The sequence below is a fragment of the Vipera ursinii genome (assembly GCF_947247035.1).
Source record: "Vipera ursinii genome assembly, chromosome: 1".
NCBI lineage: Eukaryota > Metazoa > Chordata > Lepidosauria > Squamata > Viperidae > Vipera > Vipera ursinii.
Window position 1 is genome coordinate 118,570,722 of NC_139512.1, and position 23,469 is coordinate 118,594,190.

At 40.7% G+C, this 23,469-nt stretch overlaps 1 protein-coding gene across 3 annotated transcripts in view; it reads left to right on the top strand.

Annotated features, from left to right (window-relative positions):
• Positions 1-23,469, top strand: part of SPTB (spectrin beta, erythrocytic) — a 123,058-nt gene that overhangs the window by 58,288 nt on the left and 41,301 nt on the right. For all 3 annotated transcript variants that reach the window (XM_083349373.1, XM_083349371.1, XM_083349372.1), the window contains exons 8-19: positions 495-607; positions 1,603-1,790; positions 5,155-5,272; positions 6,003-6,161; positions 7,520-7,822; positions 12,286-12,436; positions 14,430-15,300; positions 16,924-17,061; positions 18,889-19,645; positions 20,578-20,780; positions 20,919-21,009; positions 23,019-23,165. In XM_083349373.1, coding sequence (XP_083205499.1) covers positions 495-607; positions 1,603-1,790; positions 5,155-5,272; positions 6,003-6,161; positions 7,520-7,822; positions 12,286-12,436; positions 14,430-15,300; positions 16,924-17,061; positions 18,889-19,645; positions 20,578-20,780; positions 20,919-21,009; positions 23,019-23,165 — 3,239 coding nt within the window. The remainder of the gene's footprint in view (positions 1-494; positions 608-1,602; positions 1,791-5,154; positions 5,273-6,002; positions 6,162-7,519; positions 7,823-12,285; positions 12,437-14,429; positions 15,301-16,923; positions 17,062-18,888; positions 19,646-20,577; positions 20,781-20,918; positions 21,010-23,018; positions 23,166-23,469) is intronic.

Sequence of the window (23,469 nt, forward strand, 5' to 3'; positions counted from 1 at the left end):
GCTAAATGAACTGTTGTAAGTCAAGGAGTACGTGTAATATTGCATACTCTAGTTAATTTACAGTATGTAATGCTTACATTATGCAAATTTCACCTATCATGTCTGTTTAATAAATTCATGTCCTGGTATGCAAATGATTACATTATTAATTATAATGAAAAGATATTTTTAAAAGACTTAAAAGTAGCAGCATACATTACTTTTCATTATAATTAATAATGTAATCATTTGCACTTTTTACCAGGGGCTGTTCTCTATATTATTCTCCAATAAATAAATAATGTTCATGCTAGAAAACAAGTTTTTATTAGCCTAGTTATACTCCCATGCCTTCTGTTGTTTTTGTACTTTGAAATCAAAAAGGTGATCCCATGGTGAACACTGTTGATTGTATAGCTCTCTCCAAAATCTAATCTCTCCAACATAGTTCAGACCAAACTCTTATCTGCTGTCAGGTTCTGCTTTCAAACAAATAATTTTCTCTTGCTGCTCAGATGTTTTTACAGAGAATCCAGATGAGAAATCCATTATCACTTATGTGGTTGCTTTCTATCACTACTTTTCGAAAATGAAGGTGCTTGCTGTGGAAGGGAAAAGAGTTGGAAAGGTAAGAACACAGCCATGTAACTCTTGAGCAACATAATTTTTAATATTTTAGAATTTTTTCATACCATTCCTTCTGTCATCTGAGCAAAGGTAGATGATAAGGAAGCAGTAGTAGGCTGGAAATTCATGGCTTTTTTGTAGCCCATGTCTATTTTCATGATGCATGTCCACAATTGCATTTAAAACAAAAAAAACCCCTATATACTGTTTTTTAGAAGCCTGGTCAATAGTATTGCTGTGGCTATTATCAATACAGCCCTTATTTGGAAAATTAGCTGCCGCCTTACGCTGTTTTCAGTCTTCACCAGGTTACATTATAGTACTATGGACTTATTAGTTTTTTTGTTTTTTTGTATCCTTTATTATTTTTACAGGACTTCATTGCTTCAATCTTTAGAAACCAGGTTACATCGTAGTGCTATGGACTTTATGTACGTATATATGTATACATAATATACATACATACTCTATTATTTTTACAACTAACTCAATATTTCATTGGTTCCTGTTCAATATGTAGCAGAAGGCTGAAGCAATTAAATCTGCAGGATTAGAAGGTGGATGACCCATAATTTGGGAAATTATAGGAAATATCTCAATTGAACTACAGGGATACCACATAAGGAAAGTCTGCCTTATAGAATGTGTGGATATTTTTGTATCTAAATTAATGTACAAATGTATGAACTGGAGAATGGAATATGGGCATGATCATTCTTGTTCAACAAATCAACATTTGGTACAATGCTGCCAGTATGAAAGCTGTCAAAGATTTCCTTTTAGAGCCTTAAAGCTGGTGGTTCTTAATCTGGCTTGACACCCTTGCGTGCCCTGCAGAATTTCTAATGTGATGAAGTCAGACTTGTGGAAAATTTCCATCTGCAGGATCTGGAAGTTCATAAAGGTCTTACTTAACATATTTTCAATATCAGCAGCAGGTGCCAAATGAGCCGCAGTATGAGTTGTTTGGGTTTTCCTCCCCCCCCCCACCCTCAGGTAATGGACCATGCAATGGAGACTGAGAAGATGATTGATAAATACAGTGGATTGGCTTCAGACCTGCTGATGTGGATAGAACAGACCATTACCAATCTCAACAGCCGCAAGTTTGCTAATTCTCTGGCAGGCGTGCAGCAGCAACTCCAGTACTTCAGTACATATCGCACAGTAGAAAAACCACCCAAGTAAGCACTTTCACCTGGAAGAAAGTAGTTTTTCAGAGAGAGAGAGAGAGAGAGAGAGAGAGAGAGAGAGAGAGAGAGAGAGAGAGAGAGAGAGAGAAAGAGAGAGAGAGAGAAAAGGAAAGATGCAAAAATTATGCCTATCTTCATTGTGACTCTTTTGGCTATGATTTGAGGCTTTCAGAAGTGTTAACCATTAGCACATCATGTTATTGATGATGTAATGAATAAGAGTGAGGAGATGGCTTGAAGGAGAAAAAAGATATCTTGCAGGCTGCAGTCTTTTTTCTTGTTTCCAAACTGAATGAATTTGAGGAATGTTGGTATGAAATCAGGTGAAATAAATCATCTGATTTAATATTTCAAGATAATGAATGGAAAAAGTCTCTTCCATTCCCTCCAAAGATGTTAAGTAACAATTTGTGAACCAAATGACACCTAATATTAGTTTCTTCCAGAAAGTAAAATGTGTAGAAAGGTATAGCTTTAGAAATAGAACCCTTAGGAGGTAGATACATTACATAGAATGCAGTCTGATACACACTAACATAACAGTCAATGCCACTGAATAACTTAAGAGCTAATTCTTAGTAAATATTAGTGGAATTGCCCCAAATACCCCTGAATTTGTACTACCCACCTGGATTAGCAGCAGTGAGAAATTCCCAAATGTGCAAGATCTTAGGCACAGTAATCCATAAGTGCCTGTTACTGCTGAAACCTCCCATTTAGTGTCTCAAATCAATTGTTGCTGTGATGGTGGATCAAGTCTCACAGACAGATTCTGTTAACACTGCTTTTGACGAAAACAGTAGCAGTACTCTAATCTCTGCACTTCTTTAAGAAGAAGAGGCGCTCTACCATCTAATAATTCTCCACATAACTGCATCCCACGAGGGAGGAATCTGGATACTATAAGTAGTCCCTGACTTATGACCACAGCTGGGACCAGAATTTCTGTTGCTAAGTTAGGTGGTTGTTAAGTAAATTGTGCCTGATTTTACAACCTTTTTTCCCATGGTTATTAAGTGAATCACTGCAGTTGTTAAGTGAATCATGTGGTCGTTAAACAAAACCAGCTTTCCCCATTGACCGTTTTTTGGAAGCCGGCTAGAAAGATCACAGAGGGTGATTCCCATGGCCCTGGAATGTTGCAATCATCATGCTGATTGCCAGTTGCCTGAATTTTGATTGTGTGACTGTGAGGTTGCTGCAACGGTCTTGAGTGAGAGGACCTGTTGTAAGTTTTTTTCCCCGGTGCCATTTTAACTCTGGTTGTTAAACAAATGGTTGTAAATTGAGGACTACCTATATTTTAAACATAGCTGACTGAAAAATGGGTTCCCCAAAATCCATTTGGCTTAATAAAAGCAAAGGAAGGCAAATGTACTTTTGCGAAAAGAAGAAATTGCTGTGAAAAGAAGAAATTGTGACAAATGCAGATTTCTCTGAATGCTTAATAATGCTGTTTTCTGAGATCCCTCCTTCTGCAAATTATGAAAAATACAGTTAGAGGCTTTCTCTGCCGCAAATTAACAATTTCAGTATGGAACAAGAAGCATGATCTAATTACGGCTTAGTCCCTTTCCTACTAAAGAACTGATCAGAAATTCTGTCTTGAGTTTTCTGTAGGTTTGGATTTCAGCCAATGCCTCTAAAGGGATTGAATTCCAATATTTTAAAGCCAGCTTTTTTCTCTCCTTCCTTACTATTGTATAAATTGCAAAAGCCACCTTAATAAACACTTAATTAGTCCACTGAAAAGATACTTCAAATACAGTATTACTTTGTAATTATTTTGTTGAAATCCTGATTCAGAAAAATGTATCTCAGTGACAGGGTTGCATGCATTACATCACTCTTCTCTGAGATCTTTCAAACTCTAAAGATGTTTTCTTTTTTTTTATTGAAAAGTTTTAACATACAATTTTTCTTTAAACCCCCCCCTCCCCCTCCCTTCACCCTCCCCCCCACCTCTCCCCCCTCCCCCCCCGACTTCCCAGAGCTAAATACAAGGTATATATAAAAAAAACCAATCATAAACAATCATATACTAACAACTATAAACTCTAAAATCCATCACTCTCTAGCTTATATAGGATAAAACAAACCTTAGTAATATTAAATATATATATAAAAAAACTAAAAGAAAAAAAAGAAGAAAAAAGAAAGAAGACTTATTCAAATGCTACATAAAACTTCTTAACCCTATACTTATTCTGGATAAACTCAATCCATTTTCTCCATTCCATAATATAGCGTTCTTGCGAGTGATCTTTCAAATAGGCCGAAATCTTCGCCATCTCTGCCAGGTCGGAAACCTTTAAAGTCCACTCTTCTATAGACGGCAATTCCTCTTTCTTCCAGTACTGACCTATCAAGAGTCTTGCTGCCGTAATTAAATTCAACATCAACTTAGTGTCCACAACTGTAGCATCTGTAATTATTCCCAACAAAAAAAGTTGTGGACAAAACTTTATCCTCTGTTTAAAAATCTTCTGCATGTTCCACCAAACTTTTATCCAAAAAGCCTTAACCTTTTTACATGTCCACCATATGTGAAAATATGTTGCATCTTCATCACCGCACCTCCAACATTTAGGCTGATAATTCGGATACATACTTGCGAGCTTTTTAGGATCTAAATGCCATCTATAAAACATTTTGTAAAAATTCTCTCTTAGATTTTGAGCTTGTGTAAATTTTACGTTCCTCACCCAAATCTTTTCCCACGTGTCCATTGTGATAACTTCCTGGATGTTTTGGGCCCATTTTATCATACAATCCTTAACAAGTTCTGTTTCTGAATCAATCTCTATCAACGCAAGATATATCCGTTTAATATGTGCTGGTCCCTGGTTTCTAATTTGCTTTATCAAATTTTCATCAGTCATTGTAAAACCATTTTTCTGATCTTCTTTCCACCTGGCCCGTAACTGAGTATATTGAAACCAGTTTTGAACAACCTTCTCTTCTCGCAAGAGGCTATATGATTTCAAACACCAGACATTTCTTTCCAAACTTAGGATCTCCTTGTACGTAGTCACATCATGTTTGAAACCAGCATGTATATTTTCTATTGCGTGTTTTGGAATTGCCCACAGTGGTATCTTGCAATCTAACTTATGTCTGTACTTCTTCCAAACTCTCAGCAATGCCTGTCTTAAAATATGCACTCTAAACACATTGTCTACCTTCTTGTCATACAACAAATATGCATGCCAGCCAAACAACAAATCGTGGCCCTCAAGATTTAATAATCTCTCTTGTGTCAAATTAATCCAATCACTTATTCCTACTAATGCAGCAGCTTCATAATATAGTTTAAGATTGTCTAAAGATGTTTTCTTGTATTTGTCTGTTCTAGATTTCAAGAGAAGGGGAACTTAGAAGTTCTGCTTTTTACCATCCAGTCCAGAATGAGATCAAACAATCAGAAAGTGTATACTCCTCATGAAGGAAAACTCGTGTCTGACATCAACCGGGTATCTAAGATACAGCCTTTTATAATACAGTTACAGTCTTAAATCAGTGAAGTTTTTTCTCCTTCTCTTTCTTAATTCTCATCTTGATGGTTGGAAGAGTGGAAAAGCCATTTGTTTACATGTAGAAGAATACAGCTTCAGTTCTTGAATTTTATGTAGCAGGCCAAGAAAAGTTCTGAATTGTAAAAGAGTACAAATGCCAACTCTTAATAGTGTTCTAAAGGGATGCGGTGGCTCAGTGGGTTAGGACGCTGAGCTTGTCGATCAGAAGATCGGCAGTGTGACGGGTCGAATCCCGAGTGCCGCGTAACAGAGTGAGCGCCTGTTACTCGTCCCAGCTTCTGCCAACCTAGCAGTTCGAAAGCACGTAAAAATGCAAGTAGAAAAATAGAGACCACTACGGTGGGAAGGTAACAGCGTTCCGTGCGCCTTTGGCGTCTAGTCATGCCGGCCACATGACCACGGAGACATCCTCGGACAAGCACTGGCTCTTCGGCTTTGAAACGGAGATGAGCACCGGCCCCTAGAGTTGGAAACGACTAGCACGCATGTGCGGGGGAACCTTTACCTTAATAGTGTTCTGATTGCATTCTGTATTACCACGTGTCATTGTAGGAAAACTAAAATGGCAGATTGGGAAAGATATTGCGCAGTGTTAAACAGATTTACATTTATCTAATAGTTACAGACGTTTCTGTAGTTTATTTAGAAAGTATTCTTATTTGCACAGGCCTGGAAGCAGTTGGAAAAGGCAGAGCATGAGCGGGAACTAGCACTGAGAAATGAGCTAATAAGGCAAGAGAAGCTGGAGCAGCTTGCCCGACGCTTTGATCGCAAGGCCGCAATGAGAGAGACCTGGCTTAGTGAAAATCAGCGCCTTGTGGCACAGGTAGTAAAGAACTGTCTGGGACTTTACAGTGTGTGTAATTATACTTTCTGGAAAAACCTTCTGTACATAAAACATTTAATCCAAAGCCGGAAAGTACATGTGTTTTGATCTTTGGTATCTCGGTAATAAATAATTATTTTGAAACTGTCTTTTTTTTAATGGAAAGACAAAATGTGAATGCAGCTGGTCATCTTGGGGAATACTGTTTCTTACATTCAGAACACTGTGTGGCCTGAATCATGCGGGAATTTTGTGTACATGTGAGCAAATATCTGCCATTGAATAATATGTACATGAATCAAGTATATACATTCACCAGGATATTCCAAGTAATCAATATCTAATCTATAAAGTAAAATGATTTTTCACAAGTGCTGAGTGTTTGCAAGACGTTTTCTGAATGAGGGTTAGCAGGAGAGACTTTGGTGGAAGTTAGATGGAGGATAAATCCAGAAATAGGTGCAAAACCTAAAATTTTAGAGAGTTGTGCATGATACGTTTTCTAGTCCCATCTTAGACATTAAAAACCAGCTGGGTGACATTGGTTCAGTCATACACGCTCAGCCCAGTCCACTTTACAAGATTGTTGTGGGAAAAATAGGAGGAAGGATCATTTGGTTTGTTTTCTATCTTAAAAATCAAGCAAATATTAAAATGTAACTTGATTTGATCAAATTACACCAGCAGTGTATTCATGGCTATGTGAGTTTCATGTGAGTTGTATGTACGATGGATTCTTCAAAATATCATGAATCCTTTGTTCTTTGAAAATGCCCCGCTTTCCTATTTCGTACTATTGTATACAAATAGTACATTTCTACTTTGAATGTACTATTTGTGTACAGTATTGCCATTTTTTGCATCACGTGTTATTCTGAAAATAGAATGAATTACCAAATGTTTCATAAATTATAATTCTAATAAACAGATTTTTATTGGATAAAAAGTATTGACCTGCATACATATGATGCAGTTTTGTGGTTCACTACTTCTCCGGACAGGAGCAGGAGCATCGCTTGTCATCCAAGGAGATTAAAGGTCAGGTTATGGAGTTGTTTGCTTCAATGGAGCTTTACAAAGTGAAGTGGTGCCCTGCTTTCTTTTTTGCATTGCAGCACCTCCTCAACCCTACATTTGGAGTCAAGGTGGCTCTGCAAAGCGGCATCCATTTGCCCACCCTTTAAGCTTCCCATAATGGATAGTTACAAACAAGCAGTTAGCAGGCCATTAAAGACCCCGTGTTTGCACCAAAAGCTGTGCTGTGTTGTTTTACGTTTGCATTCCATTCTGTGATGTTCCGCGTGAGTGACAATCAGCAGGAAAGATATTGCTGACAAAACTGTCTTTACTTGGGACAGGATAACTTTGGAAATGATTTGCCAGCTGTGGAGGCAGCAAAGAAGAAGCATGAAGCCATTGAAACTGACACGGCTGCCTATAAAGAACGGGTGCAGGCCATAGAGGAGGTGGCCAAAGAACTGGAGGTAGAGAATTACCATGACATCAAGCGCATCAATGCTCGCAAGGACAGTATCCTGCGACTATGGGAGTACCTCTTGGAACTGCTGCAAGCACGGCGCCAGAGGCTGGAGATGAATCTGACACTGCAACAGCTGTTTCAGGACATGCTGCATAGCATTGACTGGATAGAGGAGATGAAAGTAAGGAGGGGCCTGGATAGGACTTGGTGGATTGCTGGAGATAAATTGGAAAATGGGGATAGAGGCTCAAGTGCTGCATTATAACCAGTGCTTTTTTTCTAAAAAAAAAAAGGTGCCGGAACTCTTATCTTGGCGGGTGCAGGAAGTGGGGGGCGGCGCTGCTGTGGTCACGGGTGCGAGGGGTGTTGGTGGCGGGCTGTCCCCCAGGACCGGAGCCGGCACGGCTGGTGCTGTGGGAGTAGCAGGGCCCGCTCTATATGGCGGGGCTGCACAGGGCGGGTGGTGGAGGCAGTGCAGGCCAGGTGATGCAGGGCGGCCACTTAGGCACGCAGGGCGAGGCGACGGTGGCACAGGTCCAGCACCAGGTAGGCCACCAGCCTGGCTGACATGGGTGAGCACAAGGAAGGAGTGCACATGGACTCCGCAGAACCCACCTCCCACTCCTTGTCCTCTCTTACTTACCTAGTTGAGATGGTGTAGTTGGGCAGCAGGGAGGGATGCAAAGTTCCTGCCAACTCGCCTTCGCTACAGACAACTTGCCAGTGCAACGTTTGCCGGCCAGGTCTTTTGGCACGCTCAGCAGCAATTCCTATTGGCTTTTGAAAGCCAATAGGCTTTTGAAAGCCAATAGAGGGAGTAGCATAGCTTGTGCAAAAGCTTTTTGTGTGTGTGTGCAATAAAGGGTGCCGGAACGCCATTCTGAGTGTTCTATGAGAAGAAAAGTCCTGCTTTTATGTTTTAATCTTATGATTTTAAAAATATTGTAAGTTGCCCCAAACCTCACCATGTGGATTGCATACAAATATTATATAATCGGTAAATAAAGGTAGAACATATGTTAAATATACATCAAATGATAATATGCTTCCCTACAAAGTCATTTCAGTGACAGACCAAGGAGTTAACTCAGAAAGGCAAGAAGGAAATCTAGAAGAAGTCTGTGCAACTTGTAGAAGGGAAAGGCCCACACTGATAAATTAAAAATCTTTGTGGTCTGCAAAGGAATGCTGGTGGGCTAATCAATGATTTGGTGACTAGAGGAGCATCTACAGTGTTGGAGTCATGGTAGGCCATGGAGGCACTAGGCAATATGACTTTCAGGGCAGTGGTGGTGATTTTATTACTTTTTTTAAAAAAAAAGTCTGCTCTGTCCAAGGGTTCTTGGTAGGCTGCATGTACAGGCCTGGTCTAGAATTTATTTTGGAGCATTCAACTAACTAGAGCAGGCATGTCAAACTCATTTTGTTTGAGGCATCTTCTTATAAAGAATTGCCATTAATTTGTTTTAATAAAATAATTTAAATCGATTTTTCACTTGATTTCAAATTAAATGAATTATATTGGTTGACAATGAGATTTTTTTTAGTACAATTGCCAAATGCAATAAACTGGTTTTAGGTATATGTGTGCACTAATTATTTCAACACCAATACATTTTAACAACATATTCTATTTGTAAATGAATGCAAATGCAAATTATACAATTTTTTGTGCAAAAATAAAACAAAACAACAGATTTAAGAGCTGTTATCATTAGTTATCCTTAGATAAAAAATAATTCCATCATCCAAAACTTTGTTATACTGTATTTAATGAACAGATGCTTTGGGATTAAAAAAAAGACTGACTACATTTGGTTGTGTATCACCATGGCATTAAAACAAAATTCAAACAGTGTATGAAAAATAAAGGTTCCCTAAACGTCTGCTGGCTATATCTGTAAATTTTCCTTGATAGCACTCTATTGCCTTCTTTTTAGCCTTTTTTCAAATTCCCAGCTTAAAAAAGGCAAGGCACCGGGAGCTGAAAGTTACAGAGACTGTTTAAGCAGGTTGCTAAGCAACTTGTTCACACTCGGCCCTTCTTACCCTCCCACTTTTAAATTAGCCTGTACGGATCGCATTTCCTTCGATTGAGCCATCTGAAGGTCCGTCACTGCGATGTATTCTGCTGCTCTGCAACCTGGCTGCCTGAGGAGAATTTGGCTCTCCGGAACAGTTTCTTTCAGCTTTTTTTTGTTTGTGTGTGCAAAAAAAGGTGCCAGATTATAACAGTGATTTAAGTTATTGATACATGTAAGGAATCTTACCGGGCTACTTAAAGTCTGATTAAAAAAACATAAATAACAACACCTCAGACTGATACCAACTTCATCAGTATTGATTGTGCTAGCCATTTCCTAAAAATACATTTTATAAGGTGTTTAGAAAGCTACTTTGAAATGCTTCTTGATTAAGGCACCTTACCAAAAAAGTACTCACCAGCTGCATGGTTACTTCTGAACTTGCTGTACTTTCTAAAGGTTGTTCATAAGTACTATCAGGTAGAGCATATTTTAATAATTTGACAGGATATAACAGAATAACAGAGTTGGGAAGGACCTTGGAGGTCTTTTAGTCAAATCCCCTGCTCAAGCAGGAAACCCATTTCAGACAAATGGCTGTCCAGTCTCTTCTTAAAAACCTCCAGTGTTGGAACACCTACAACATCTGGAGGCAGGTTGTTCCACTGATGAATTGTTCTCACTGTCAGGAAATTTCTCCTTAGTTCTAGGTTGCTTCTCTCCTTGATTAGTTTCCATCCATTGCTTCTTGTCCTGCCTTCAGGTACTTTGGAGAAGCACCCCTCTTCTTTGTAGCAGACCCTTAGATATTGGAACACTACTACCATGTCACCCCTAGTCCTTCTTTTTATTAAGCTAGACATAATGTCAGGGCCCACTTCAAAACCACATCCTAAGAAAGCAGAACTCATGGAAGCAGTTTCTTCCAAAAGGAACTTTATTAGGAGAAGCTGATAGCAGGCATAATAGACAGGATCTGAGTGTTTCCCACTCAGATCAATAGGTTAAAAATGTCCCAAGCAAACCCCAACCCAAAGTTCATCCAATCAGTTCGAATGGGCCAATCCCCAGGTGTTAAGTCTGTTGTGAGAAAGAGCAGATAATGCCAGGCTGTCTCAGGGTTGCAACGATGTTTTGTTGGCTCTTCACACCTTCCCTTCTGAAAGCAGAAATAAACCCATTGCTGGAGGCACATTCCTTTCTTCTTCTCCACCCCCTTCTAGCTAATATCAAGGGGAAAGATAGTTTAGAGAGGAAGTATGCAGAAATAGCAAAGTGTTACAGTGTAGTGATAGAGGAAAACAGAGCAATAACCTAGGAGCATGGCAGAACTCAGAGGTGTAGAAAGAGAGAATTAAAGGTAGAAAAGGGTTCCCCTAGAATATGGGTTCTGACACATACCCAATTCCTGTAACTGTTCTTCATATGTTTTAGCCTCCAATCCCATAATCATATTTGTTGCTCTTCCCTGCACTATTTCTACAGTCTGAACATCTCTTATTTTGTGGTGACCAAAACTGGATACAGTATTCCAACTGTGGTCTTACCAAGACCTTATAAAGTGGTATTAACACTTTATGTGATCTTGATTCTATCCTCTGTTAATGCAGCCTAGGACTGTGTTGGCTTTTTTGGCAGCTGCAGCACACTGCTGGCTCATATTTAGATGACTGTCCATTAGGATTCCAGGATTCCTCTTGCAGTTACAGCTTTTGAGCCAGGTATCACCTATTCTATACCTGTGCATTTGGTTTTTCTTGCCTAAATGTAGAACCTTACTTTTCTCTACATTGAATTTCAATTTGTTAGATAGTGCCCAGTGTTCAAGTCTGTCAAGATCCTTCTGTATCGATAATTGCATTAACTGCACATGTTGAGTGCGGTTGGTCAGACAGTTACAAATCCATCTGGTGATGATGCTATCTATCCCACATTTTTCTATCTTATCAAGTAGTAGGTTGTGGTCTTCTGTATCAAATGCCTTTCTGAAATCCAAGTACCTTATATCTACAGCATTTTGGTGGTCTACTAATTTTGTCACGTGTCTGATATGAACTGTTTTTGACAAACCCATGTTGGCTTCTGGTTATGACTGGTTATGATGTCAAGGTGATAAGTTTGTAGTTTCCAGGATCCTTCCCCCCCTTTTTTTTAAAAAGATGGGAACTACATCCACCCTTTTCCAGTCATCTGGTAGTTCCTTGGGCTCCAGGATGTTTGAAAGGTATGCTTCAGTGGCTATGAGATCATGTCTGCCAATTGCTTTAGAACCTTGGGGTGTAATCCTATGGGAGTACAGTTTGGGAGTACAATTTCCATTGTTTCAAGAGCCTCTGTTTCTCCATCCAAATTGGTCTTCCCAAGTGTCTTCTCCAATAGGATTCAGAATGCCATGTTATAAGACCCATAGGAAGAGACAACTGTGTGCCCATAACATGAATTTATCTTTCCCTAAATGATTTTTCTTAAACATGGACTGTTCCTGCTTTTTTGCCAAGATCATCCTAAACTGCTATTCCTAAAAAAAAAGGGGGGGGGGAAGGGGAAGGCTTCAAGGCTCCACTCCTTACTTAGTTGTTTAAAAGAAAGGGAGATGCAGTTTCTTTTTATATTTTTTCAGGTAAAACTTTCTTCCCCTGAAACTGGGAAGCATCTGTTGGAAGCAGAAGACTTGCTTCAGAAGCATAAGTTGATGGAGGCTGACATGGCTATTCGGGCAGAGAAGATTCATGCTGTCAATGCAGCTGCCCTTAAATTTGCCAATGGAGATGGTAAGTGTTTGGCCAGATTGCTAAGAATGAGCATATCATTGGTGTTTACGTCTATATAAAAGAAGAAGGGATGAGGAGGAACAGCCTATATCTAGTCTCTGGAAAGTTTCCTTTCTTATTGGTTGTTTGAAGTGAATGCTTGTATACACTTGTCAGTATTTTTATTGATTGAATGAATTGCTAGCTGTATACTTCATTACATTCAACTAGAATCTCTCTTGATTCTAAACTACAGAATCGTAGTTTGCTTTAGAACTATAGGTAAAGGTAAAGGTTCCCCCGCACATGCATGCTAGTCGTTTCCGACTCTAGGGGCCGGTGCTCATCTCTGTTTCAAAGCCGAAGAGCCAGCGCTTGTCCGAGGACGTCTCCGTGGTCATGTGGCCGGCATGACTAGACGCCAAAGGCTCACGGAACGCTGTTACCTTCCCACCGCAGTGGTCCCTATTTTTCTACTTGCATTGTTACGTGCTGTCGAACTGCTAGGTTGGCAGAAGCTGGGACGAGTAACAGGCGCTCACTCTGCTACGCGGCACTCGGGATTCGACCCGCCAAACTGCCGACCTTCCGATCGACAAGCTCAGCGTCCTAACCCACTGAGCCACCGCGTCCCTTTTAGAACTATAGCTGGGTGTTTATGGATTCCTGGATGCTTGAACTGTGAACACAAGGACTGAATGATGTATAAGTGTTTGCCAGATTGCTAAGAATGAGCATATCATTGGTGTTCACGTCTATATAAAAGAAGAAGGGATGAGGAGGAACAGCCTATATCTAGTCTCTGGAAAGTTTCCTTTCTTATTGGTTGTTTGAAGTGAATGCTTGTATACACTTGTCAGTATTTTTATTGATTGAATGAATTGCTAGCTGTATACTTCATTACATTCAACTAGAATCTCTCTTGATTCTAAACTACAGAATCGTAGTTTGCTTTAGAACTATAGCTGGGTGTTTATGGATTCCTGGTTGCTTGAACTGTGAACACAAGGACTGAATGATGTAACTTGAATGATACTGGAAAGCTCTCCATAATGTTGCTTAGTGTTGCAATTGCCAGTTTTTGCTCGTTTCTTCCACGGTCTCAATTTTTCCTCCTGGAATGTCTTCCTATATGGAGAACATGACATATACTCAGTATGGCATTTATGAATAATATAGTGTTCATCTAGTGGGTTATTGTGGTTTGAATGCTGACTTTACTAGTGTTCCTGACTTTTAGAGTACTTGTGGCATCACTGATAAGAAGCTTCTGCTGCTAGTTAGAAAGAAAGGAAAAAGAAAGGAAAAAAAGCCTTGAACTTGTTTTGTTTCGTTATTATATAATTATATCTTCTGATATAATTATTATATAATTGTATTTATGTATACCTCTATACTAAGACTTTTTGTGTACCTTTAAATATTTATATTCAGTACAATTACCATAAAAGTTGCCAATCTTTTTAAAGAAGCACACCACCATTCCTGAAATATTTCCCCTTTTATTCTTTGGTTGGTTTGCGTTGTTTCTCTTCCAAATTTTTTTTTATTTTTTATTTTAATTCCATTTGTATCCCGCCCTTCTCCGAAGACTCAGGGCGGCTTACAAGCTTAGCAGTAGCCTTCATTCTATGTATATGCCTGCTTATTAGGGCTTTCGCCCCCCACCCCAAGCGGCATTATTACAAAGTCAGCTTAATTGCCCCCAACAATCTGGTTCCTCATTTTACCTACCTCGGAAGGATGGAAGGCTGAGTCAACCTTGAGCCTGGTGGGACGCGAACCTGCACTGATTGCAGGCAGCTGGTGTTACTTAAGGAGGCATTAGCCCACTGCTCCACCAAGGCTCTTGCAAATCACAAATTTCCAGATTTTGAAACCAGCAAAAATGACAGTTATTTTTCACATTTATTATATGAATTGTACCCCAAAATTTAAATCATAACTTTATTAACGTAAAGGAAAGTATATTCTGTATTAGAACTAGTAATTTTTGCCTACATACCGTGTGCAGGTTATCAGCCATGCGATCCCAAAATTATTCGTGATCGTGTAAACCTCCTGGAACTATACTACCGAGAGCTGATTGCTTTAGCTGCAAAGAGGAAAGCTCGTCTTGACCAATCCAAGCGCCAGTGGAAGTTCTTTTGGGAATTGGATGAAGCTGAAAGTTGGATCAGGGAGAAAGAGCAGATCTATTCTTCCCTGGACTATGGAAAAGACCTCACCAGTATCCTCATTTTACAGAGGAAACATAAAGCTTTTGAAGATGAGCTACGCGGCTTAGGGGCTCACCTGAAGCAGACCATCAAGGAGGGAGAAGGCATGATTGCTGAGAAGCATTTTGGAGCATCAAAAATCTGCAGCAGGATTGAGGAAGTGAAAGCTCTCTGGGCTCAGTTGCAGGAATTGGCAGCTTTCCGCAAGAAGAACTTACACGATGCAGAAAGCTTTTTCCAATTCCAGGTAGACGCAGATGACTTGATGGCCTGGCTCCAAGATGCTAATCGGCTAGTATCCAGTGATGATGTGGGGCATGATGAATATTCCACTCAAGCCCTGGTTAAAAAGCACAGAGATCTCCTGGATGAGGTAGCAAACAATAAGAAAATTATGGATAACCTGAATAGGCAAGCACAGAGCTTCCCTGCTGAATTCCGGGATGTTCCAGGATTTGAGAACAGACTCAAGGCTATCCAGGCAATGTATAATGAGGTGGTGTCTCTAGCAGATCTGCGCAGGCAGAAGCTACAGGACGCTTTGGATCTCTACACTATATTAAGTGAGACAGATGCGTGTGAACTCTGGATGAGCGAAAAAGAGAAATGGCTGGAACATATGGAGATTCCTGATACCTTGGAAGATCTGGATGTTGTACAACATAGGTAAACAATATTTTTTTTTTAATTGGGTTCTCTTTTCTCTACTTTTAGGACATATGGAAAACGGATCAAGTTTTAGGTCATATTTATGCAGAAATATTGAAAATTTAAAACAGTTCACAAACTTTTAAGCAGCGTATGTGAGACACAAATATTTCACAGTGTGAGGCTACAACAATGTTTACCTGCCAAAAACAGACCTGAAAGGAGATAGGGGATTAGTACCATAAGCATTCAAAGTATAAATACCTGACTTGATTCCTTAAGCATAAACACAGACCTTCTTTCACAAAATTATAAATAGAGTCCTAAATTCAAAAATAATTAAGTAGTGGTAAGAGATCTTCCCTAACTATTTGGGTGTTCTGAATAGGTGAGCAGCAGTGAAACACAAGCTCTGTATGTTGATTCAGCATCCCCAAGAACTACAGTAGTCTTTTTTGAAGATAACAGTCTTAGCTGTGGAATCCTGATATCGTGGTCCAACACAATTATATGCTATTGAATATATCAAAGAATCCTTTTTAGGAACAGTTTAACTTACGGTTTTCCAGTTCTTGATATGTATAGATAAATACAATTTGCAGATGAAATTGAGAGAGATAACTTGTTTATTTGTGAAAGAATGGTTAAATTAGTTAATTCAGGGCAGTTACAGATTACTTAGATGTTATTTCTACTTTATGTACTCTTAAATCCATATTGAATAAATTATGAACTGTTATATTATCTGAGATGAAAGTAGTATGCGTTTTGCAGTGGTAACCAGAATGACTAATGTCTTTATGTAGCAAAAATCACATCGAATTTTTATTTGCATTGTTTCCCAATGCTGATTTCTTGATAGGAAATGTACAATGAAATTAAAGGGATAACAGTGAAGAACTGATAAACATTCAGAAGTCTGAACAGTCCAAAACAACTGGTTATTTTTACATATCCAGGAATTAAACTTGTTATATGTACATATATCAGAAGATATCTTTGCAGTCTAAGACATGAATTTTTTTTTCAGGTGCTGCTTTTATGCTCCTAAACACAATCTAGCTACTATGCATAAGACATCATCGTAGTTGTCATTGTCATTTTACATATAGGAACTCCTCATTTAATCATAATTGGGAGCTGAATTTCCATCACTAAGTGTCATGATTGTAAGTGCAACATCCCGTGACTTCCCTGCTTAGCGATGGAAATGGCGTCCCTTCCAGTTGCTGTCATTAGGTGAATCACCATGGGTTGTTAAATAAGCGCTTAGACATCATTTGCAATCTCCTGCTGGCTTCCCAGTTGACTTTGCTTGTAGAAAACTGGCAAACAAAGTTGCAAATTACGATCACGTGATCACAGGACTCTGCAACATCATAACTGCAAGCCGGTCACTAATCACTCGGATTGTGATCAGGTGACCATGGGGATGCTGCAATAAACGTAAGTATAAAGACTGTTTCATCAGTATCATTGTGACCAGCACCATTGTAAGTTTGAATGGTCATTGAACAAATAGTTGTTAAGTTAGGGACCACCTGTATATTATACCTAACTGGGACCCTAGATGGCATTTCACACAAGCTTTTTATATAATGGGTTTGGTTTCATTCATTCATTCAAAGTGTTTTCTTGCAGGTTTGATATTTTGGAACAGGAAATAAACAGCCTGGCTTCTCAGATTGAAGGAGTCAATAAAGCTGCTAGTGCCCTAATAGAAAGTGGCCATCCACGAAGTGGGAAAGTGAGGCAGTGCCAAGAGCATCTGAATGCCAGGTAATAGATTCTCTTATTTTTGTCCAACTGTTCTTCATTGTTGTTTACCCCATGGTTTCCAAATATTGCTATAAATATGCAAAGATAAAAAGTCAGTCTAGCTATGGCTATATAATTTGTCTTCATACTGCTAGGCAAACAAGATAGATGAGGGAATGCCATTTGTTCATTCACCATCCAGTGATGGCCATTCCCTCTCCCCATTTCTTTTCCATCATATAATGCATCGCTTCCATAAATGGATTTCTGGAAAAGAGAAGGAAAGGGTGCAGGTAAAATACGTATCTGTATGGTGAAACAAGATTTTTCTCTATGCTTATTTTGGGATAAATAACTGTAGTTCAAAACATCATTGCTACTACCCTGAGATCATTTCCTCTCTTTCTGATTCTTCTCCTGCTTAGCGTTTGGAGACACACTCCCAGCTTAGGAGTCACAACCCCGAATGCTCCTGCCACCACTGGGGCCTTTATTTTCCACATCCTCTCCAGTTCCTCCTGGAGGCCCTGGTGCTTCTCCAGTTTTAGTTACTCTTCTTGATGTTGCTGTTACTCGGCACCACTACGTCTATTTTTACCACTGTCTTCTAGTCCTTGTCTACTACCAGGATATCTGGTTGATTGGCCAGTACTTGCCTGTTTGTCTGGATCTGGAAGTTGCATATGATTATAGTTTTCTTATTTTCCACAACTTTTAGTGGGATTTCCCATATAGTCTCAGGAGGGTCTAGCCCAGGGGTAGGCAACCTCGGCTCTTTTATGACTCGTGGACTTCAACTCCCAGAATTCCTGAGTCAGCATAGCTGACTCAGGAATTCTGGGAGTTGAAGTCCACGAGTCATAAAAGAGCCGAGGTTGCCTACCCCTGGTCTAGCCCATATTCTGTAGAGATTTTCCCGTACACAATGACAGTTACCTGACTGTGACATACAGTGTACACAGTTTCTGCCAGCATCTTGCACCTTTCCACTATGTGTTGGATTGTCTCTGAGGCCTCTCTGCATAGTGTGCAACTTAGGTCCTGTCTAGGATATGGTAAAATCCTATTTCTGTGGATTTGGTACTTAATGCTTGTTCTTCTGCTGCTATGATTAGTGTCTCAGTACTCTCCTTTCATCCAGCCTTTTCCATCCACTGGTAGGATTTCCTGATGTCTTCTGCCTCAGCGATCTGTCAGGGGCACATCTGCGAAGTCATGTCTTGACATGGTACTTCCTCTGTTTCATCTTCCTTCCATCTTTGGGTACCATCTTACTGATGTACTCCTGGATGCTCTGGGTTTCATCCATGATAGTGACTTTGACATTCCTCAGACCCTAACCTTCCTCTTTTCGACTGTCGACAAGTCTCTGAATATTGGACTTGGGGAGGAAACCTCCCTCCGTTGTAAGGAGCTTCCAGGTATTACTGTAGCAGCTTTCAGGTCCTTCTTTGGCCAGCTCACTATACAGATAAGATATCTGAAGATTAGAGAGTTATACATGTTGATGGCATGGATCTTGATCTGTCTATTGAGCTGGCTCTTCAAGCCCTGCCTAGTTCTTTGGTGGTGCTTAGATTTGCTGTCCTACTTATCTCCTCCTCATGGTTATCATGTGACTGTGGGATACCAAGGTACTTGTAACTGCTCTGTAGGTCCGCCATGTGACCTCATAAGTCTTAACTACTTTCTCTCTCTCTTGATACCATCCGGCTGCACTTCTCTAGTCTGAATGACATCTGTTTGTCTGTCTGTCTATCTATCTACCTAATCTGTCAGACGAAGAAGAAATTAAAGAAGGGTATTTATTTCATTACAAAAAAATGCTTATTTTACTTTGTGTCCTAGGTGGAAGGTCTTCCAGGACATGGTGGCTCAAAGGCGAAAAGCTGTTGATTTTGCTCTTAGCCTCCACAATTATTGTGTTGATTGCGATGAGACCAGGAAATGGATCCTGGAAAAAACCAAAGTCATTGAATCTACGCAAGACCTTGGCAAAAACCTGGCAGGCATGATTGCCATGCAGAGGAAATCGTACGGAATTGAACGTGACCTAGCAGCTATTCAAGCCAGGCTTGCCGTCCTGCAGAAGGAGGCCCATCGGCTTGCTGAAGAGCAGCCTGATCTAGCTGATGATATCTATAGTCGACTAACAGCTGTCTCTGGAGTCTGGCTGGACCTCCAAAATACTTTACAGTCCCAGGAGGCTTCCCTTGGAGAGGCTAGCAAGTTGCACAAGTTTTTGCAAGACTTAGACGACTTCCAAGCGTGGCTGTTCAAGGCACAAAAAGCTGTTGCTTCAGAAGAGGTGCCCAACTCCTTGGTAGAAGCTGAGCATCTCTTGCAGGATCATGCTGCAATTAAGGAAGAGACCGATCGACACAAGGATGTTTACAGCAACGTTAAGAAGACGGGAGACAGGGTGACTGAGGGCCAGACAGATACAGAGTATCAGCAGCTGGAGCAGCGACTGCAGGGCATGGAGACCGGCTGGAATGCTTTATGTAAAATGTGGGATAGTAGGGAGAAATTCCTCAACCAGTGTCTTGGCTTCCAAGAGTTTCTTAAAGATGCAAAACAAGCAGAAATCATTCTTACCAAACAGGTAATGTGTGTCGCAAGGTTGTATCCTGCTCCTTGAGTATTGTGAGTGGCATGTTGTTCAGTAATAAAAGATCACCTTTGCAGAGACTGACTAATATACACGTACAGGTAGTCCTGCACTTATGACCACAATTGAACCCAAAATTTCTGCTGGCTAAGTGAGGCATTTGTTAAGTGAGTTTTTCCCCATTTTACGACCTTGCCACAGTTGTTAAGTGAATCACTGCGGTTGTTAGGTTAGTAACACGGTTAAGTAAATCTGGCTTCTCCATTAACTTTGCTTGTCAGAAGGTTGCAAAAAGTGATCACGTGACCCTGGGACACTGCAAGCATCATAAATATGAGTCAGTTGCCAAGCATCTGAATTTTGATCACATGACCCTGGGGATGCTGCAATGGTCATAAGTGTGAAAAACGGTCATAAGCCACTTTTTTCAGTGCCATTGCAACGTTGAATGGTCACTAAATGAAATGTTGTGAGTCGAGGACTATCTGTACATATATAGCCTATAGCATGGACGTTTATGTCCTCTAAGCATATCGAATGGCCCAAGGAAGGTTTGCTTGCTTATTCACTGCCACCTACATAATTATTATTTTTTTGCATATCTTCCAAAACAAAAAAGGCCCAAAAATATGTTTAGCAGGTGGTACACTGCCTATATCAGGGGTGTCAAACTGGCGGCCTGTGGGCCAGATGCGTCATGTGCAGGCTACGCCCGCCCTGGCTCCACAAAGGCAAAAAAACGTTGCGATACATCATGATACATCATGTGATGCGATCGAGTGACATCCGTGGCCTATATGATGTCTTTCCCTATAGCTACCATATACTGTATATGATTGCCTCATCAGATTAACTTTAATAGGGATGGACTGAAATCATTTTAAAATGTGGTATAAGGCATACATATTTTGTAACCTTTGGTTTAGGAATATACACTAGCTCACACTGAGCCACCAGACACTTTAGAAGCATCGGAAGCTGTTATACGGAAATTTGAAGATTTCCTCGCTAATATGGCAGCTAATGAAGAAAAGGTTACTGGCTTGATAGAAACCGGGAGCAAGCTTGCTGCTGACGGGAACATTTACTCCGACAAAATTATGGAAAAAGTTCAGCTGATTCAAGAAAGGTAATGTCAGTAGGAGAGTTCAGCGAATTCAGGCCTCTGATTTGCAAGTGCAAAAACTGAATCTGAAATGGCAAGTCACTATTGTGGAGGAAGTAGGAAAGCGTTTTTCTTTAACAATAACCTTTTTGTAATTTCTAGACACAGGACTAATGTCACAAAATCACAAGAGGCATTTGTGTTACTGAAGGACAATAATGACCTGCAAAATTTCCTACAAAATTGCCAAGAGGTAAGAATTTTGAACTATCTACTACTGCTAATCTAGGATGAGTCTGTGCTTATCCTGTTTTTTTCCCCCAAGAGAGGCCACGGTCTTGGATGATGCCAATGATAGAAGATTTTATTGCTTGGGGATAGAAGTATAGGGAGTGATTGTGGGGGTTGGGGAGAGCGAGGGCTTTAGATGGTGCTGAAAGCCTCGGCTAAAATGCCATGGAGGTAAATCCTCTGCCAATTACCCATTGAAGGTTGGTGTGAGTTGGTATGACTGGTAAAATGGCAGACACAGCGGTGCAGGGGGAGGGAGTTCAGGGCTGGGGGTAGAAGCCCACCTCATGGGGGGGTCAGGTGGGACAATCAATTCAAGTGGTGATAGGTAGGGGTAGAAATGGGAACAAGAGGGCAGACGATCAGAGGGAAAGACACCCACAATAATTAATACCAGCGGTGTGTTCTGGCCCTCCTAGCTCATGCCCAGACCCTGGGTAACAGACCCTGAGAAGCCCAGATTTTCTGCTGCTGCAGATGAATGCCAGGTTGGTCAACAACAAGGCCACACTCATTTGTGACCTTCTTGGCGAATAACAAGCTGACTTGGCATGCATTACTAAGACCTGGATGACACCAGAGGAGGGTTTTCTCTTCTCGGAGATGTGGATTTAGGATTTGGCACCAGCCAAAGTCTCACAGCAGATGAGGGGATGTAGCAGTTGCCATTCAGGAATTCAGGGGTTATGCTCCCTAAATTTCCCGATGTGATGCTTTTCCTGACGTTGGGCTGACGGAATCCGTTGGGAGTGTTGCTGCTGCCATCACTGACACTCCCCGTGGTTCACAGAGGAGTTGAGGGTATGGAAAAGAGCCAAGAGACTGCTAGAGTGCCTCTGGAGGAAAACAAGGAATGAATCTGACCGATCATAAGTTAGAGCTGCTATTAAGGCCTACCTCATGGAGGTAAGAGCAGCGAAATGTCACTATTGTATTTCTCCACCCTTCCTGCATCCACAGAGTGCTGCCATTTACAGGGCCATGTGGAGGAATTTGTCAAGCCCCTGATCGCTCAGATTTGTTCTAAGCTGGAATCCAGACATGGAGCCAGGTTCATTGGAGATGCCAGGGAGTGGATTCACCCAGTTACGTGGGCGTAGTTTGGACCTAAGGAAGTGGACAGGATCTTTGGGGCTGTTAGTGCAACAATTTGTTTATTAGATCCTTGCCCTTCCTGGTTAGTGAAAGCCTCCAGGACTTGCAGGTGGGTCTAGGCCAGGTGTGTCAAACTTGCAACATCACGTGACGTGTCACAACGTGGTGGGCGCGGTTTCGATATGATGCATCCGGCCTGCGGGCCGGCAGTTTGACACCCCTGGTCTAGGCAGCAATTAATATATCGCTGCAGGAAGGAAATTTCCGGGACCATTCAAGTTAGCCTTGGTCGGCCCCTTCCTCAAGAAACCTTCACTGGATCCCACCTGCCTGGACAATTCCCATCCAATTTTTCACCTTCCCTTTTAAGAGAAGGTGGTGGGAAAGGTTGTTGTGCTGCAGCTTCAGAAGGTCCTAGATAAAACGGACTATCTGGACCGCTTTCAGCTGGGTTTCAGGCTCAGTTATGGACAGAAACGGCATTGGTCACACTTGTAGATCATCTCTGGCGGGAGCAGGATAGGGGCAGTGCAGCCATTCTTGCCCTTCTTGACCTCTCAGCAGCTTTTGACACCATCGACCATGGTATAATTTTGGGCGCATATAAAACCCAGAAATTATCTGGAGAAAGGGAAGTCAATAAATAGATTAGCTGGGTCTTAGATTTCCCTTTCTAGCAAAACCTGACGTTGGGGAAAAAATACATGTTTTTTTTAAAAAGCAGGAATAGCAACAGTTGGAAAGGACCCTACGGTAAGGGAGAATCTAGGAATATTTGTGAAAGACCATACGTTTCTATTTTCAGCAAAATGCTACAGGAGTCTGAAGCATATCCACTTTTCATGCTTTATACACATAATACTATTTTATTGATAGCTTACCACGTGGATTGAAGAAAAGATGCTTACTGCTCAAGATACATCATATGATGAAGCACGGAATTTGCACAGCAAATGGCTGAAGCATCAGGCTTTTATGGCAGAACTTGCTTCCAATCAAGGATGGCTAGAAAAGCTGGATGAGGTATGTTGCTTTTATTCCCCCAGATTTGCATGGTCTTTCTCCATACTCCCACTTCTTAAAATTTTTGTGGCACCTCACGTTTGTAGAGTTTTTTGAGAAAGGACTGGAGATCACTATCCTTTTTGTTTATTAATTTTTATTGTAACCGTGTACGTATTTCACTGTTTCTGAAAACTGCTCCAAAGGGCAAATACTGATGCATATATAACAGAGTCAAAGAAAAACAAGGAATGAATACTAACTCTACGAAAATAGCTGTCATTAAACAATTATCTCTAGTTAAAAATGCAGGGGGAAATTATCA